The following is a 19,837-nucleotide window of genomic DNA, read 5'->3' as shown; positions in this document are numbered from 1 at the left end:
GAAGTTTGTTGAGCATCATGTCTCGCCAGGACATTCCACCTTTTTATTACCACTTTCCTGACCACTACCCAACAGAAACTGAGTGAGATTTTCCCTCAGAGGTCATTGTCACTTAGTAAGTGGGATCCAAACAGACTGTTGACTCAACAGATAAAGTAAATGAAGGTTTTGTTCACACACTCTGAGCTTTGCTAGGTCATCTTCCTGCAAATGGCCTGAAGCTTTATTATATTCATCAAGAAGCCGATTTGGAGCTGGACAGTGGTGACAAAGCGAACCACACTGATGACGTGCTTCAGCTGAGAGGAGAATTGGCATTCAGTGTGATCATGAGTAAGCAATAACCAGGGATGTACCAGGCTGTCAAGTGACAGAACACTCACAAATAATCCAGTTGGCATTTCATTTTAAATTTATGATTCGTTGAATTTCAGCATAAGAAGAAAAAACCGACGCTCCTCCTGAGATGTGGCCACTTTGAATCATCATGTAGTATTGTTTAAATAGAAAAACACACCTTCTCTCAGGTTGTCATTTATGAAGAAGTGGACCTGAAAAGGGAGCATCTGACTAGGTTAATAAAGTCTTTATTACACTGTGAATGGTTAGTTCTATGAAGGAAGGATAAAAGCATCGCTCAGTATGGCTTGTGAGTTGAGTAGGAGCACAGACCTCTGGGACTGTGTTCTTTCCCTCCGCATCATGAACTCTCCGTGGAGTCTATTTTGAAATAGGCATTTCTGCTGTAAAGTCTGATAAATTATATTCCAGCGAGCGAGCGAGCGATCGAGAGAGAGAGAGAGAGAGAGAGAGAGAGCGAGCACGAGCAACTGCAATGTCACATTTTCTGATGTAGATTTTTGAAGTACACAGGGGATTAAATTCTAAATGTCTCAGCTGCTTTGGGCCCCTTCAGACTTCCCCCAAATGAGGAACAAAGAAGGAATAAACTTTCCCTAAAGCAATTCATCAGATCTTCTTGGGCACAGTGGCATCCTCTTGAGCTTGTAAGGATAAATTGCCCCAAGTAATTCAAGGGTTTGCAGCTGCTTGGAATATTGGAGAAAGCTTTCTCTAGTCTTTATCATGCATTTCACTTGGCCTAATGAGTGCTTATCCACTAGCTAATTCATATCCATCAAGAGAATCCAGTAGGAGCTGGTAGATTCAGTCTGTTGGTAAAGTGCTTGCTACAAGCATGGACACCTGACTTTTGTCCCCAGAAGCCATGTAAAAAGCAAAGTGGCTCAGCATGAACCTCTAACACCAGTACTGGGGAGAGTCTGCAGAGATGGGAGGACTCTGGGGCTTGTGGCTAGCAAGCTGAGCGGAATCAGTAAGCTCTGCATTCAGTGAGAGTGGAGAGTGATTAGGTAAGATGTCCTGTGTGACCTCTGGCTTCCTCCTTCCTCGTGCATGTGCACATACACAAACACTGTGTGACCTCTGGCTTCTGAAAGCATGTGCACATACACAGTCACACTGTGACCTCTGGCTTCCTCCTTCCTCATGCATGTGCACATACACAGTCACACTGTGTGACCTCTGGCTTCTTCCTTGTGTACGTGCTCATACACAGTCACACTGTGTGATTTCTGACTTCTGAGTGCATGTGCACACAATCACACTGTGTGACCTCTGACTTCTGAGTGTATTACCATACACAATCACACTATATGACCTCTGGCTTCTGTGTGTATGTGCATATGAGTGTGTGGGCACGCACACACACATAAAATCACATTGTGTGACCTCTGGCTTCTGAGTGCATGCCCACATACACAGTCACATATACACATAAAAGATTTTAACAACTGACAGTTACAACCTAATAAGACCTTTCACTTTTAAAGAGTTCATGTTGCCAGACTGTGCTCGAGTTCTCCACGCACTGTATCATTTAATGTCCATGTACCCGGCCTTAGAGGAATGGTAGTTTTTATGTTTTGTTTGTTTTGTGCCTCATGAAACATCTGTTGAACCAAGCCTTTCACACCATTGACAAGTACTCACTTTTGTTTTCTCAACTCTAATTGGCAGTTGTTTTATCTTAAGGTTGTTCTGACTGCTTCTGCCACACCTGTCTGTGAAACTGACCTTCTGAGTGTGGCTTGACTCAACATGATGACCAGCACATGGCAATCGCAGAATAAATTGGTTTATGATCTGTTTAGCATAATCTACTGATCATGGTATACATAGCAGTCTTCTTAGCAAATGTCCTGAAGATTTCTGATAAAACAAAGGCCTGTCCAATTGCTCTTCCCTGTGACGGGAATGCCCTTCGTGTTGCCCACTCTCCCGCAGCCATGGGGACTCTATTTGAATGTTGTCTGTCCCTCTTAAGAACAGTAGATGTCCCTTCCTCTGGGCTCCTCAGTCACCCATGCAGCCTCCCTAAACCCCATTTGACACGTTTCATTATCCCCTTTTCTTGCCGGCTCTTGTGACTCTTTGGAGCCTGTTCTGTCTGGTTGATTTCGTTTTCTTTCTCAGAACCTTTCCTAGTCTACACTGGGTCTGAACTCCAAGGCATGGCTACATTTATGTGCCTCGTGTTGGTGCTCAGTCCACTTCTCCATAACCCTTGTATTTCCTGCAGATATACGTGTGTGCTCGCTGCACATAGCTGTGTGTGTGCTGGAGTGCCTAAGCCATGGTCTTCACTGTGGCCATGGTGTGACAGAGGTGACTGCTAGGGAACACACATTTGTGTCAGGTCCTGTTGTCCTTGCTTGCAGAGCTTGAAGTTAGACCTTCTCTAGTGAAGTTTCAGGGTGCTTTGTGTCGACACTGTGAGTTACTTTCATGCCAAACAGGAGTAGCATTCCATTAGACAGGGAAGAAGAACCTGGTCACCCACCGTAACGTGGCAGAGTGGGGCTGGAGGTCTGAGCTATGAAAAGAATACCCCTGGCCCCTGTGAATACAGTTCCAGGAGCAGGACAGAGGGGAGGTGCCTGCTTCCCACCCAGTCGCCCACCCGCCTCTTTGCTTATTGTAGCTTTCCTTTGATAACCCCAGGAGACAGACATGACTTCCAGGGACACAGGCTTTTGCTGCTGTGACTTCACTCTGTTTTGAAGTTTCTCTCAAAAGTGGTTGGTTTGCTTTTGTCCCCTGTGTGCGTTAAGTATATGTTGCTAGTGGTGGGTTAGGAGGGGCCCTCTATGCCCTTGTCCTAAGACCCCCAGTGATGCAAGTTCAGCAGCTGAGAGGAGCAGAGAGCCTTGCTGGGTTCAGGAGTAGACAAGAGCACAGATCATATCTGGGGGGGCCCTTCGGAGCAGCTGCTGGTTTGGATGATGACAGAGAGAAGTGTTCTTCCCTCTTACTTAATGGGCGACTGGTCTCTTTGGTTTTATTTAGCTGTCTCTTCTGGTTCATGCCCCTTTAAACTTGTTAAGATCCATCACCTCATTTACGCTGTTACCTTGACACATTGCAGGGTTGTGGACATAATGATTCCACAGAAGAGCAAATTAAAACGTTTCTTCATGATTAGAAGGTTAAATGAGGTAAGGCTGTGGTGGTTGGTGGGGAGATAAAGGGTTCTGAGGAGGCAGAGCTCAGGGGACTCTCGGGTGATTAGAAAATTAGGCTGGCTAGACAGAGGAGTGTGGGTTTTACAAATTACAGGAGCTGAGCAGGAATTGAGAAGTGGTGGCGGCTCCGGATGCTGGCCCTGCTGCCCGGCTGACTCTGGGACCCAGGACAGAGCATGGCTGTCTTGAGGTTTCTTTTCTCCCTTTAGAAGTTCTGGAGGTAATTACACCAGGAAGTAACAGGCCCCACACCCGGCAGCGACGGCGGCAGTGGAAGGCCACTCATTCTCAGCAACTCAGCGGTCAAGCCCAGTCTGGGGTCAGCAGGGGCGCCTCACAATAGCTGTTCCTAAGGTCTGTCCTCAGTTCTGTTCTCTGTTCCTGCTCTAGCTTTGACTTTCTTTCTGACTCCATGACTGCTGAACTTCTGGTCACTGGAAAGGAGCACCTAGAGAGCCAAGGTGCTTTACCATCTGGCTCCCTGGATGAATTATTGCTGCCGGGGTGACTTACAGGATTCCCTGTAGCGATGCTGCTATCTAGGCCCAAGGTCAGCTCTGAGTTTTGTGTCTGCCACTAACGTCCTGTCTAATAGGTTTCAGTCTCTTCCACCTAAACTGAGGAACTTGAGTCTCACTCACTACTTGTCCCCACTGCTCCAGTTTCCATCCTTGGTTTACAAGACCCGTACCAGAAGACCAGCCTCCTACCCATTTCTAACCCCCTTACTCCTCCCTATTCCAAAGTCCCATTCACTGTGTTGGGTTACGACGTAGCTTTCATCTTTAGAAAAATCCAACAAGTGAATATCAACCAAAAGTCCACTTTGGCCTTCTGCCATCTCCCAGACTCAGGGCACACATCTTAGCGTGGTACCCAGGGCAGCCCACCATAGTTACCACGTGTGCTTGCGACTTTCCTTCTGCATTCTGCACACGCTAAGAGAGACTGATTGGTTCCTACAGATAACCCATGCTTTCTTGTTTCCTTGACTGTTTCTTCCATGTAGAAAGATCTGCTCACACGTCCCTACCAATCAAAACATGCATTTTATCAAGCTCCCTTTCCAGTATGTATCACTGCTTTCTCTCATTCCAACCCGATGCGGTGACTCTGGCTTGCTTCCCTCGCAGGACATTCATGGGAATGTTCTTAGGCAGTTTGCTGTGCAATGGTCCCTCTTCTGGTGCTTAACATTTCAGCTTCGCAGTGTGTGCACAGGTGAAGTTTTCTGTTGATAGAAACTGCTAGGTACAGACTCGGAAGTGTGAGGTGGGGATGAAGCAGGGTCAGTGAAAGCCGTGCATTCCCCTCAAGCATTTGCTGGATGGCCTGTGTGGTTTAAGCTACAGTTCTATGCAGTGGGTATGGACACAGAGAAAACCCTGTGACAAGCAGATCCAATGGCCCCAGGATCTGAGAAGCATGTTCGAGAAAAAGAAATTGCCATAATTGCACTGTGGGAAAAGTACAGTAAAGATGCCTTTAGGGCACCAGTTCTCAACCTGTGGGTCATGACCCCTTTGAGGGTCAACCGACCCCTCTGGGGGTTGCATATCAGATATTTACATTATGATTCAGAATAGTAGCAAAATTACAGTTATGAAGCAGCGATAAAAATAATGTTACGGTTGGAGGTCACCGCAACATGAGGAACTGTCCTAAAAGACTGCAGCATTAGGAAGGTTGAGAACCGCTGCTTTAGTTAAAGGGGGCGGTGAGACTTCACCTCTGCTGGGGCTGGGGGGCTGCTGTTGGAAGGATGGTGGTGGGAGGGAGCGGAGGAATCAAGAAAGGTCTCCTGTGGTTGGAAATGTCGGGTCTGAGTTCTTCAAGTAAAAGGAGTAGACAAAGATAACCGTAAGGAAGAGGAAAGCAGGCCAGGAGAGGGTAAGAAAGGTTTCTGCCACCTGCTCGCCAAATGACGGCTTTTTCTCTGCTCCAACTGAAATATCCTAAAAGAGAATCCTTTGATTCCTTAGAGAGAGAAAGGAATACCCACCTCCACCCACCCTGCCCTCACCACCTCTATCCCACCTCCCTCCCCTTCCCACCCCTGTGACTGTTGCTGGTTGAAGGTCATTCATTATTCTTTTGCTTTCTTCTCACTGTTTTGCAGAGGAAGTCTGTGCTTGTGGTGAGCTTCATAGCCCTGTGCCTCTTGCTGCTAGCCATGCGCCTTGTCAATGACATGAATTTCCCTTTGCTGCTGAACTGCTTTGGACAACCTGAAACAAAATGGATCCCATTGTCCTACACATTCAGGCAGCCTCTTCGAACTCACTATGGATACATAAATGTGAGGACCCAAGAGGTAAGACCTGAGAGAGTTACCTGGGAGAGTATCCATGGCAACTGTTTTGCAGTAGGAGCAAGATGGCTTCCGAGTCATTCCATTTACCTGTTCTGTCCCACTGAGATCTTTTGGGTCCCTGACAACATTTTCTGTTTTTCTATTCTTAGATACTTCTGACACATGTCTAAACTCTTTTACTCCCTCCCACATCAAACCATCAAATGGCTGGCTTCCTATGGTGTCGAAGAAGCAATTACCTGTTTTCCTGGTGGTTTGAAGCTTAACATACATATCTTTCCGTTCAGATGCTCTGATCAGTGGCCACCAGCTGGAGAAATGACCGGCTTTATTTCCTGTAGGTCATCTGGTTGGGGACAGCTCTTTATAGAACTTGAGAAAAGCATTTGTCTCTTTATAACTGTCATCCTTAGACCTAGAACTAAGAAAAAAAAAGGCCAAGTTGAATTTCAACATTTGCGGTGGCTGCAGAGATAATGGCGTTTAACATGCTTCCACATTTAAAGGGGTTAAAACCATTTAAATCCTGCAATCACTGAATTTTTAAATCTTCGTAGCCTGTTAGTGTCTCAGGTGAGGGTGGCTAAATATTGACAGCTAGGAAGAGTACACTAGGCTAGAAGGTGTGTGCATGTGTGTGTGTGTGTGTGTGTGTGTGTGTGTGTGTGTGTGTGTGTGTGTAAGCCAGGAGACAAACTTGGACAATTTTCTTTGATTGTGAGATGAAGTCTCTCACTGATCTAGAGAGCTCACCATGTACAGTAGGCTGACTGACCAGGAGTCCCAGGATCCACTTATTTCTGTCTCTCCAGTGCTGGGATCACAAGCACATGCCACCAAACTGACTTATTTATTTGAGAATTTCCTACACGTATATGTTTTGACTGGATCCACTCTAACTTCATGTACTCCTTTTGAAGCCCCACTGAGCACCATGGCTTGATCATGTGCAGGCCACAGCTTCTGTGAGTGCTCATGTACCACGGTCCTATTGTGTTCATAAAGCACCTTTCACAGCCGGGCGGCAGTGGCGCATGCCTTTAATCCTAGCATTTGGGAGGCAGAGCCAGGCGGATCTCTGTGAGTTCAAGGCCAGCCTGGTCTATAGACTGAGATCTAGGACAGGCACCAAAACTATACAGAAAAAACCTGTCTCAAAACAAAAACAAAAACAAAAACAAACAAACAAACAAACAAAAGCACCTTTCACACAGTCCGTCTGCCTTCAGACATGGAGAGTCTCAGGACTCTAACTTAGGTGCTCATGTTCACATGGAGACTGTGGTCTGATCCAAATCCCCAGAGTTATTTTCAGTTTTGTTTCCTGAGGTACAGAAGGGGGAAAGCCCCTCAATAAGGTGAAGCCGAGGTAGTGAAACTGTTTTCAGTCATTTCCATGGGATGGGGCAAGCGTGAGGCACATCAGTGTTGGTGCAAAGTCCACTCCTGTTTGAAGTTGTTGGTGACAGAGGTACAGTCCACCAGAGTGTCACATCACTGAGGAGAACTCTTTGTGACTGCCCTGGAGAGGGGCACCAGGCAGCTCCTCTGGGCCGGTGGCATTCTTGGGCTGCTGCTTTCTGTACATTTCACTCTCTGAACATTGTTTTTGTAGCTCCTGGATTTATAGACTGTTTATTAGGACTTTATAGTTGAGGGGAGGTACCATTAATAATAGATAAATTCCTCAGAGTCTTGCTTGATGTGTATCCTCTAATTGGTTTTAAATTAACTTTGGAAAGTCTCTTGCTGGAATTTGTCGAGTGTCCTGATAAATTGATTACCTGTGTAAAAATGTGTCTTTTAGAGACGGGCTTGTCTCACTCCCGTCTCTCGTTACTTTTATGTCTGGCTGTCACTTAATATTCTATAACTCTGCAGTATGGGTTAATCATTCCACAAGTGCCTGTCACAGGCTGAAAATGGAACATATGGATAAAGTATCTTATGAATTGTGCTCATGAGGAATATACCAGTGGATAGCAAAGCCCTTATATTTGTCTAAATATTTGTGAATTGGATTTTGGAGTAACCCCACCTCTCCTTCCTGTTGCCGTAAACTCTGCCCTGCCTCCACATGATGGACTCTACCCTCTCAAGCCAATAACCCTTCCCTCCCTTAAGTTCCATACTTCCAGCTATTTGGTCACAGCTATGAGAACAGAAACTAAGACAGTCCTCCTTGTAAAATTACAATTAAGTATATTTATTATGCTTTCCTTAGGTTAGTCTGTACATTGATGAGAGGGAGCTGCTTCCCTTTCTGCACCCTCAGGGGTCATGACTTGAGAGTCTCAGAGCATTGATTCAAGTACCTATCACTTAGTTCTATGACTTTGGTTCCTGAAGGCCTTCTCATCCTATCTCGTACTTAATGCACTCATCCCAGTGAAAGACCATGCAGAGGATATTATTTAGAAAGAACTGGTGCACAACCTTCTGGAGGTGAGAGGGGATCGCATAATGGGGTAAGTACCTTGCTGGAGATCAAGTAAGTGTGGAGGCAGATGGGAAGCACATTTTGATGTCTTCCTATTTAGCCAAGAGCTTTGCATCTTGCTCTCTGAAGAACTGATTGAAGGAGGTAAAACATCCCTCCCAGCATGGCTGTGAAAGATGGAAGAGAATGCAGCAGGTATCCTCTCACTTCCCCTTCCTCTCCAAACCAGTGCGAGCTCAAGTTCCTATTACTGAGTGAGAGGAAATCTTGAGACACGAAATCAATGCCACTAATTGGATGAGGGCTGAATTCTGATGTCTCTGCTGGTCACTGAACCTGGAGTCCTTACCAATAAATACTAGGATTGAGTTGGCTGCTATCACTCTGAGGTAGTGCCAAGCTGCAAGAGGAACTGGAAGGACATGGACTTTGCAGCACCCGCTGTATCCCCTGTACCTCATAGCTGACCCATAACTTCTCAGGTTCCCCTTACTATCTCATAATTATCCATAATGCAATCGCATTAAGAATGTTTTTAGTGACAGATGGGTTTATTTCAGCTTAAACTTCAAGATTATAGTTCATTATTGAGACAGGACAGGAACTCAAGCAAGAACTGAAGCAGAAACCATTGAGGAACACTGCCTACTGGCTTGCTTTCCAGCTTGCTCAGCCAGCCTTCTTTACAACTCAGCCAGGCTCTACCCTGCCTAGGAAGGGTGCTGCCCACGCCCTTCCTATTAGTCATTAATCAGGCATCTTCTACAGACATTGTCACAGGCTAATCTGATCTGAGCCGTTCTCGAGTTAGGTTCCCTCTTCCCATGGAGTAGTGTCAAGTTGACAATCAAAACTAATCAGCACAACCCACTTCTTATTAACTTGACACACATATGTATCACTGTTAAGTCATAACCTTTCCTTTTTTGTTTGTCCCCAAGATCTCACGGTAATATCATAATGTAAAATACAATAGAACTTTAAAAGCCCCACAGTATTTTAAAAATTCTAACATGTAAATATTTTTATCAAGAGTAACTGTAAAGAACCATTTCGTGGTATTAAGACAGGGTGACCATATTATTAACTCACATTGAACATGATTTTAAAAAGCATGTCATCCATGGGGGTTTAACAAATGACATATATATTTACACTTGGCATTATCCTGTAAATGCTGCTGTTTTCTAAGCATTTTAAATTATGAATTATAGCAGATAGGGCAGGGACAAAGGATCTAGACACTTGCATGATTTGGTTCAAGGCGTCATTATTCCTTCTATTGAGGTCATGACAAGTGAGGGGGAAAGAGAAGCTCACCTTGGCTGGGTTCCAATCTTAGTTTGCTACCATAGGCTCAGTCACTGTGTTGGGCTTTTCTGTGATGTGACACGGTATGAGGACATTGCCTACAGCAAGCCACCTATAGAGCATTTGCATTGGCTACTGGAGAATCAGTCACTGATGATCAAGGAGGCTGCAGCCAGAAGTGTCTGGTGACCAGTTTCATGGCAGACATCACCTCCAGATCTGATAAGAGAACCAGATGTGTTAGAACTGAGAGGAAGGCTGGTATTTGGAGAAGAGTACCCTTTCCCAGGATGCTCAGGGAGAAGTCTGGGCATCCAGAACATAGCAATCAAAGACTGTATTTTCAGTCTCTTAACTAGGTTGAAGTGCATCTCTTTAAAAACTGAGAATCCTAGAAAGCCTGGAGTAGATAAAATACGAATACTTTGCATCAGTTCCTATGACAGACAGGCCATGCTAGTCTAATTATAGATGCACATAACATATTGATGTTGCAATTGAATTTCCTAAATGGTGGTTATTGTAACAATTAAGGAACAAAGCTGACTTTCTTGGCAATAAAAGAACACGCTCACCACAGTCAAATAAATGTGCACTTGTAACTAAGGCTGGCATGAATGGGTTTTTTATGTTTGGGTGTATAGGCTTTAGATTTTACAGAAGTATATGGAGAGCAATTATATGCAGATGTATGCTCTCAAAATTTTAAACTGATCAACTTAATTGTTAATTAAATTTTGGATATTCCCATTTGTGTAATTATAAAGAAAAGGAAATTTCAACTTTCAAGTTACTTTACAGAAAGAAACAATTAATGTATAATAAAGGTTACGTATTTGACACATGCACATTGGATTTTTCATTTTAAACAACACTTATCATTTTTCTGAGGGCTTGAGGGCATCTATCTGTTGAGTGGAGGAGGGATGATTTTATTTCTCAGGCAGGCTGTGAGATAGCAATTCTCAGTCAAAAAGCACATCTTAAGACAGTGTAAAACTAAATGCAAAGGAGAGGGTTGACATCACGAAGGGCTGAGACAATTCCGGGGTGATTTTGTGGCATGTGAGACAGGAAACATGATGCTTAGCTTTGATTGTCAACTTGACAAAATTTAGGCTCACCTGTAAAGAGGGTCTTAATGAGGAACTGTCAAGACTGTGTTGGTGGGTGGCATGCTTATTTTCCTGTTTGTGTTAATTCAGATGGGAAGACCCAGCCTGTATGAGGACAGCACCATTTCATTGGCTGGGCCAACTGAACGGTGGTGAGGATGCCTTCCTCCTCCTCTGCTCTTGACTGCGATGCAGTGCCTAATCGTTTCAAGCCTTGACTTCTCTGCCATTTTAAAGCCCTTTTTCCCAAGTTGCCTTTTGTCAGGGTGCTTTTATCACAGAAATGGAAAAGGATCTAGGGCAGGTACTCAGGAGAAGGATGGAGCAGGTGGAGAGCATGGAGGATCCAGGAACAGAGCAAGCGTGAAAGAATCTGCATTGTCTGCCATCCTCCCGCTCTGTGCCCTGTGAGCAAGGTGTTACTCCCAGAACGCCAATGAACTCTGATGTCTGTATTGACAATCAAGTTGCCTTATATTCTATAGCCCTGGCTCGCTTCCATTGATCCACTCCCTTCCCTTCTAATATTGTCGCCATTGATTGGCTGCTGCTCTGGCTTGGAGTGCCTTCACCTTAACCCTGCAAACCACACAGGTTGTCACTTTTAATCATGCTCCATTTTGTTGCCTAAACATGGACACAGCACCCTGTGTCGAGGGATTCAGAAGGCATGATTGATGCTCTGATATTCCAGAGATGGAAATTAAACACACATTGGGTAACTCCAGGGCTGATTTGGCTAGAGTCAAACATACTCTGTATAGTTGTAGAAATATAGACCATGTTATATAGTCATACAGACTACAGAAAATGGAAGATGCACACACTTGTTATGATGACCTAGGATGTGAATAAGATCCTTGGAAAGGAAAAGGCCACACTTGTACTTGTGAGCAGTGATACATACAGAGGAAAAACACATACAGAGGAAAAAATATATTTGCATCCATACTCACAAAACTATATATTAATGTGCATTACATAAATTTATGCAATATATACATGAACCTGTGTTTACATAATGATTTCTACTTTCCTAAATATAAACATGCATTAGAGTGTGCCCATACATTTTATATTATCTAAGAAAATAGTTAATTCTTACATTAGCCCGCTGGGTATAGATAGTGCCTCATGAGCCTATCTACTCTCTACTTACCCTTTATTGTGGTCAACTCTCCCTTACTGACCATAGGGCTGACCACAAAGTCAGATTAGTATTAGAAAAGGAAGTGATTGGGCAAGATACAAGGCCCAAGGAGAGCCATTTTGAACCATTCCCAGATTTTCATTATATTTTTCTTGTAACACTGTTGACAAGAACTCCTTTTTCTTGGGGTGATAGAGTATTTGGAATATGATTCTCTGGGTGTCTTGTCATATCCCCAGAGAGAATGAGACCAAGACACTGAGAGAAGAAATGAGTTGTAGGGGAGACTTGAAGCCTGAGATGATATTCCAGGTCCAGAGCCCCAGCCATGTTGGAGTCAGCCTTCCAGCTCTGTGATTTATGTATAGAAATCAATAAACTCTATTTTCCACTTTGGCTAATTTTACCTTTTTTTGTCACTTGCAGCCAAGAGACATAGCAAATACATTGTTTTCTAGCCACCCCCAGAACCCTGTGGCTTATCTTTGAATAAGTTGTCCTCTGGAGGAGAACAGCAGCCATCTTTCAAAGTCTGGACTCTCAAACCTGTTGGGAGGCCAGACACCAGAAGCCGTCCATCAGTCAGCTGTAGTGCCATGAGGCTGTGCACTGAAGGCCTTTGTCAACATCTTTGTCAAAGACCATGTGCTCAGGAGCATGTTGCTTAGTAAACCCACTGATTCTTGGAGGGAGGAGAATGAAGGCCTCAAATGCAGACACTGTCTGGACAAACCTGACCACTTACTGAATCTCTGGCCATGCATACCCAGCTGATAAATCATGCAGTCATAATATAATTATCAGGTAAAATTGTCTGTATTGCTGAGGCATCAAAAACCCCAAGAGATTGATGCTCACTTTACATATCACATCTGTTATGGATGAAAGATCCATTAGTACCACAGTTTTTAATAAAGTAATTGTTTCTCCAGGAAGATAGAAGGGGATTTTATTCATTACTGATCCTTAGGTAGAAAAATTGTGCATTTGCCAACTGTCATGTTACCGTGCTTGAAAGGGGCCTATTAGAAATTCAAATATTATATTATTTCATTTGTGACGAGCAAAGGGAAACAAAACAGTTCACCTTGATTAAAGGGTTGGACAAGTGATAGAACTGGGGTCCTGGTGTTAAAAAAATTTTTCATTTAGTTTTTCTTGAGCTGATAGGCTGGCAAAGTGACTAACGCAGACTGGATTGATCAATTGGCAGTTATCCTAACCATGAGTGCTAGTCAATCAACACGTATTAATGAGTGCTCACTGTGTTCCAACCCCAAAGTGCCAAAGATGTTAAAAAAGTTTTGAAGGTGAAGTTCACCGAGGAAGAGACTCAAGTTCTATAGCAATAACATCTGGAGATGATTGTATTTGTAAAGGACGGCTGAGTCTCTCTTATATAACCGGATCTGGAAGATAATTTGTCACTAAGTAGATGACATTAAATTATGATTATTCATTTTTCAGAGTAAGCCATATGAAAGAAAACATCCAATTCTAAATATTTTGTTGCAAAAGTAACCACACAGTTCCCATGTCAAGAACTAGCTGATAAAGCTAGGGAAATGTCACATGTGATTAATTGAGCTCTTTGCCTAGTAGATAGTTCCTCCTGCCTCCCTCCCGCCCCTGCAGGGACTATAATTTGAGTGGTGTCCATCAAAGGCCCTCCTGCTAAAGGCTTATTCCCCAGGGTATCACTATTGGACCTTTGGGAGGTGGAGCCTCGTGACAAGTGTTAAGGTCACTGGGGTTCTGCACTTGATGGGAATTGTGAACCAAGCGTCTTCTCTGTTCCTCCTACCTTTTGGTGGGAGGTGAGCAGTTTGCTCTGTTGTGATGCATTGTTTGGGGCCTGAGATGTGGCAACACATCACGACAGAACCCACATGTGCCAGTCTTAGACGGAAACCTCCAAAATTGTGAGCCAAAATAAATGTTTCTTCCTGTAAGTTAGTTATTTCAGATGTTATAGTAATATGAAGCTAGTACACCAAGTATTTAATGCATATATTATTGACTTCAAAGGAAAATGAAATTAAGAATTCTGATCTGGTCATACATAGGGGAAGATAACCTGGCAGCCCCCTGCTATAAGCCAGAACATGATGAATTAAACAAGAACACATTAACTAATGCCCAGCAGCCCTTCCCTGAGAGTAGGGGGTTCTTCAGACCCAGCAGCTGAGAGTGGGAAGAGAGGGGAGGGTGAACACAGGAGCCATGGCTTCCTGGTGCTTTGTAGACTTGAGATACAGGACAGAAAGTGAGGCCCTAACTAAGATCCACCCCCACCCCCCACACTAACCTAATGCTGGGCATTTAGAGTCTGGAGTTGGTACTCTGCAGGGAGGGAGATAATGGAAAATAGCACAAGAACAGACAAATAAACATATGTCTGTATTTGCTTTTTGGATAAGAAAGAATTATCTGTGGAGATTCAACATACTAGACCCTACCCGTCTCCAAGTTGGAACTTGACTACTTTCATTTTTCTAGCATCCCAGAAAACTGAGAAATTGACCCAGACTTGGCCCCCAGCCAGAGAACACTGAAAAGTTCACTGGGGAGGTGCTCACATGACCTGGACACAAAGGACCGTCTAACGCATGCACCATCAAGACTCATGAGATGCATGAGAAATGGTGTGCTGATTGTGCTGTTTGCTGCAGAAGCTGCTGTTGTCTGATTCAGTGTTTCCTCGTCCTTGCTGTGGGCTTCCATAATTCACTAAGTTCCTGCTCTGGTGCCTTCTTCAAATCTGAAACATTCTGAATTCTAAATGCCCCTGGTTCCAATGACAGAATAAAATGATTATGGACTTATGCCCAAACTCAAAAGTGATGAATCGAAGCCTGGAAGCAAGAGTCCAGCAAAAAAATTCCATAGCTTTGCAACATTTTTAAATACCTAGAAATTACATGAATGGATTTTTAAACAACCTCCGAGGTCACATCAGTGACCCCATCTGTGCCCACCAGTCTTTATCTAGGACTGGGTTAACTAAGTCCGCTTAGTTACTACAGTGACACTGTGTGTGCAAAAGAAGAGACTGAGTTTTCACTGGTCCACTTCTTGGGGGGAGTCCTCAGTTCATGAAGTCCCTAAGTGCACAGTGTGGCTGGATGTGCCATGTGTAAGTCCTGGGTTTGTAAAGAATAAAATGCTTTCCCCCCAAAAGCCAATAGCAGTTTATGTAATGTTAACTGATAATAAGTGATTGACTAACATATAATATGTAGAGGATTATTTCAACTTTTCAAATATAGACCTAGATTTTGAAACAGTATCTCAGAATATTAACTGGCAATTTATGTCTGTGTTCAAAATCTGTGGTGATATTTTTCATAAACATTAAAAATTTTTCCCACTGTAAAAATGTAACTCATTTATTACTAGGAAACATTTTAAAGCAATATCTATCCATGAAAACATTCTTGGAGGTATTTCTAACATAAAAAATGTTGAGTCTATCTGTCTAGACAAATATATTGTTTATAGTACCTTAAAGTGAGTATTCTCCAATTCATAATGACCTCATTCCAAAAATATATGGAAAAGGGGAAAAGTATAACTTCATAGTTTATACTACATCACCTATGAGACTGAAGTTATCACTGTAGTGACAGATTTTGTTAGTAGGAATGTACCTCCAACAGATGTAATGAAATAGCACTTTACTCGGCCTTTTTCTCAATTCCTGCATCCCTGACTAATCATGGGGAAAACACCAGACAAGTAACAAATGAGGGACATTCTACTAAACATGTAACCGCATCTTCCAGGTGCCTTAGAGTTATCAGGAACAAGGAGAGCCTGTGACCCTGTGGGGCCAGGAGGGTCCTAAAGAAAGCTACAAACAGAAACCATGTTGGCTGAGTGGGCTCTGGGAACCACAGCAGTATGTCAGGACTAAGCACCCTGGAATCAGGCTTTACTTAAGGATAGATAACTCAGTGCTGCACCATCATTGTGACAGATGTCTTACATACATCACCCCTGAGAGGCTGAGTGTGGAGCTTATGTTAACTCTCTGTACTGTTCATTGTTAACCAAAAATTGCTAAAACAGGCTTAGGTAGTTTGTGTGTGTGTGTGTGTGTGTGTGTGTGTGCACACACACGCGCACACATTTAATAACATGAACTAACAGTTAAATACTATGCTAAAAGACCTATATGTGGTGATATTGTGTTCCCCAAAATATTGTGCACCCTTATAAACTTATCTGGGGTCAGAGAACAGAACAGCCCCTAGATATAGAAGCCAGAAAATGGAGACACACACACACCTTTAATCCTATCACTTGGGAGGCAGAGATCCATCCGGATCTCTGTGAGTTCAAAGCCACACTGGAAACAGACAGGCATGGTGACTCATGCCTTTAATCCCAGGAAGTGATGACAGGAAGCAGAAAGATATATAAGGTGTGAAAACCAGGAACAAGAGCTGGTTAAGCTTTTAGGCTTTTGAACAGCAGTTCAGCTGAGTGCCATTCAGATAAGGACACAGAGGCTTCCAGTCTGAGGAAACAGGATCAGCTGAGGAACTGGCAAGGTGAGGTGGCTGTGACTTGTTCTGCTTCTCTGATCTTCCAGCGTTCACCCCAATACCTGGCTCCAGGTTTGTTTTTATTAATAAGACCTTCTAAGATTAGTGCTACACCTATGTGTAATGGAGTTGACTTTAAGCTTTTAGTTAGCATACAGAATAATGGATTTCATTCTGATTGGACATTTTCATGTGTCACATGTTTCATTTGTATTTGCCCTTTCTCCTTTTAGCCTTCCCGATCTCTCATTTCCTCTCCCACTGGACCCTTGCCTCCTCTAGTTCTCTTGCCTCTCTCTCTCTCTCTCTCTCTCTCTCTCTCTCTCTCTCTCTCTCTCTCTCTCTCTCTCTCTCTCTCTCACACACACACACACACACACACACACACACACACACTCTTACTTACACATAAATCTATACTCTACAATTAAGAGAAAATACGAGGTTTTATTTCTCTCTCATTGTCCTCTCACGACCACCTCCAGTTAGATTCCTTCTTCCACTGTCTTAGGACCACCTCCGTTTTCGTATCTTCATTCTTTACTGATAAACAAAACTCCACTGTGCGTGCTTTCCTTATCTGTTCACAAGCTGCTGGGCACGTCGGCTGGGTCCACATCTCGCCTGTTACAGTGAGGCAGTGAATGAATGTGGAATCCCCTGTGGTAGGCTGCCTTAGAACCCTTTGGGTACATACCCAGGAATGATTCAGAAGTTCTGTGTAGCATTTGAGGAACCTCCATAGTGATTTCCATGGTGGCTGTGCCGGGTTACACTCCAGCCAGCAGTCTGTAAGATTCCTTGTTTCTTACATCCTCATGTCTTATCATTTGTCTTCTTGATGCGGATTGGGATAAGATGGAATCTTACTGTAGTTTTAATTTGCATTTTTATGATGGCTAAGGATATTAAACACTCTATATTTATTGGCCATTTGTATTCTATTTTTATTTGTTGTGACTTAATACATGTGTAGTGTTTTTAGATTGTATGTATACCACATTTCTCCCTTCCAAATCTTCCTGGGCTCCCTTCATTTGCCCGTTTATTGGCATTTAATTTTTGGAGTCCTTCATAGAGTCTAGAATTCCTAACCTCACTGTCTCTTCACATGGCCATGCAGAAGCCTTCTGATGTCATACAGGGTGGATTGTCACTCTTGCTGTTAGGTCTTGAGCTGCCAGAGTCCTTTCCAGAAAGCCCTTGTCTATGATGTCTTTCCTGTAGCCATTTCAGCTCTCCGTTTTTACATTTAGGTCTTTGATTCAGTTTGGATTGATTGTCCTGCAGCATGAGAGATAGGGACCTGCTTCTGTTCCTGAACACGTGGGGGTGCAGTGTTCCCAACACCATCTCTTCTCCAGTGCGTGTGTTTGGCACCTGACTGAAAACCACGTGTTTACAGCTCTGGGAATGTACTTCTGGGTCCTCTATTCGATTCTGTTGGTGTGTGGATCTGTTCCTGAGCCAGCACCATGCTGGTTTTGACCTCCATCATTGTCCTTTCTGTTCCAGATTGCTCGGACAATTTGGGGGTCTTTATGAGTTTTGGGAATGGTCTATTAGTTCTGTGAGGAATGTCATGGGATTTTGAGGGGGATTGCATTGAATCTGGAGATCACTTTTTGGTTCTATAGCCATCTTCACAGTATTAATTCTAATCTATGAGCATGGGAGGACTTTCGGTTTTTTAGTACCTTCCTCCATTTATTTCTTCAGTGTTTTTAAGTTTTCACTGCAGAGATTTTTTTTTTTTAATGGTTTTGCTGTTGTGAATGGGATTTTTTTACCTGTACTTCTTTCACTGTAAGACTCTTCTTGGCACACGGAAAAGCTCCTGTTTCTGTGGTCACATGTTGATATTGTATTTTCAGTTTTTATGAAAATGTTTGTTTTATCCAAGATATTTCTGCTAGAACCTTTAGGGTCTTTTAAGCATAGGATCATATTGTCAGCAAAGATAGATAATTCCACGTGTTTGCTTCCCATTTGTATCAGTTCCGTTGCTCCTTCTCCCCTTATGAAAGCACTGTGCTGAATGAAAGTGGAGTGACGGGGCACCCTTGTCTCCTTCCTGTTTTTATAGGAAATGATGTCACTTTTTCTTATTTAGTATGGTGTTGACTGTTTGTATATGCTTTTATTATGTGAGGTATATTTCCATGTTTCTTCTATTCTTAGTTTCTGCCTGGGTTTTATCATGAAGCCATGCTGAACTTTGCCAAGGGATTTTTGATCATGCGATGTCTGTCTCTGAATCTATGTATGTATGTGCTATATTATATGTATTGATTTGCATACATTAGATTATCTTTGTATCCTATAGTGAAACAAATTCCGTCATGGTTATGATGTTTTAAAAAGTGTTGCTAAATTCTGTTTGCAGGTATTTTATTTAGAAATTTTGTATCTAAGTTGATGAAGAAAATTGGTCCATGATTTTCATGTGCGTGTGTGTTTGTGTTCTGGCTTTGGTATCAGGGTACTACTGTACTCATAGAATGAGGTGATAGTATGCTAGATTCTTTCATCATAGCTTGTTGCTATGATAAAATATTCTGACAAAAGCCACTTAAGGAAGAATGGTTTTTTAGAACCCACAGTTGAAGGTCTAATACACATCGGTGGGGAAGTCAAGGCAATGGGAGCTTGAAGCTGTTGGTTCCTCTGTGACCACAGTCCAGAGAAGAGAGAGCAGTGCATACAAGCACATTAGTGTTTAGCTCTCTTTCACCGTTTTATAGAGTTCAGGATCCCTTGCCCAGGGAATAGTCCTGCCCACAATTAAAATGGGTCTTCCTACATTAATTAACATAATCAAGATAATCCCTGACAAGCACACTCAGAGGCCCACATCTCATGGGAGTCTAGACCCCGTTAACAAAACAACTGCAGGCAGCATCCTTCCTTTTGGATTTTGTGGAATAATTTGCAAAGCCTTGGTGCATTTCTTTAAATATCTAGTAGAATCTGCAGGGAATCTATCCTTGCTGGTTACAACTACTTTTATTCTACTATGAGCTGAGAAACTACAAGAAATTATTTTGATTCTCTTCTATACTTATTAAAATTTCCTTTATGCCCTAAAGCTTGGTCTGTTTTAAAGAGGCTTTCATGGACAGCTGAGAAAAATTTTTTCAAATGTAGTGTTTATCTGTTAGATCAATATTCTGTAGATGTCTGTTAAGTCCACTTGATCTGTGATGTAGTTTAATGTTGAAGTTTCTGTGTCAAAATTTTTCTGTATAATTTATTGATGAGAGTGGGCTATTGAAGTCATCCACTATTGCTGTATATAAACTTACTTGCCTCTTATATTCAATAATGTTATTTTATTAGGTGCTTCAACCTTTTTATACATGTCTTTTTAAACTGTTGTGTCTTGTTATAGATTTGCAACTTTGGATTGGTT

At 42.9% G+C, this 19,837-nt stretch overlaps 1 protein-coding gene across 12 annotated transcripts in view; it reads left to right on the top strand.

Annotated features, from left to right (window-relative positions):
* St6galnac3 (ST6 N-acetylgalactosaminide alpha-2,6-sialyltransferase 3) overlaps window positions 1-19,837 on the top strand; it is a 612,241-nt gene that overhangs the window by 208,532 nt on the left and 383,872 nt on the right. For 10 of the 12 annotated variants that reach the window (XR_008216613.1, XM_052731501.1, XM_052731495.1 and 7 more), the window contains exon 2: window positions 5,665-5,859. The exons of 1 other annotated variant lie outside the window; for it this stretch is intronic. Coding sequence is in view for 10 of the 11 variants with exons in the window: in XM_052731501.1 (XP_052587461.1) it covers window positions 5,665-5,859 (195 nt within the window). In the remaining variant the exon portion in view is untranslated. Of the gene's footprint in view, window positions 1-3,939; window positions 4,096-5,664; window positions 5,860-19,837 lie in introns of those variants that run through there. One more of the 12 variants, XM_052731493.1, reaches the window with a different exon arrangement.

This window comes from Peromyscus californicus, unplaced genomic scaffold (genome assembly GCF_007827085.1).
Source record: "Peromyscus californicus insignis strain IS unplaced genomic scaffold, ASM782708v3 Scaffold_9__1_contigs__length_137607984, whole genome shotgun sequence".
Taxonomy (NCBI): Eukaryota; Metazoa; Chordata; class Mammalia; order Rodentia; family Cricetidae; genus Peromyscus; species Peromyscus californicus.
The sequence above is the reverse complement of the archived record's forward strand: the minus strand, read 5'-3'. Positions and strand labels throughout refer to the sequence as shown.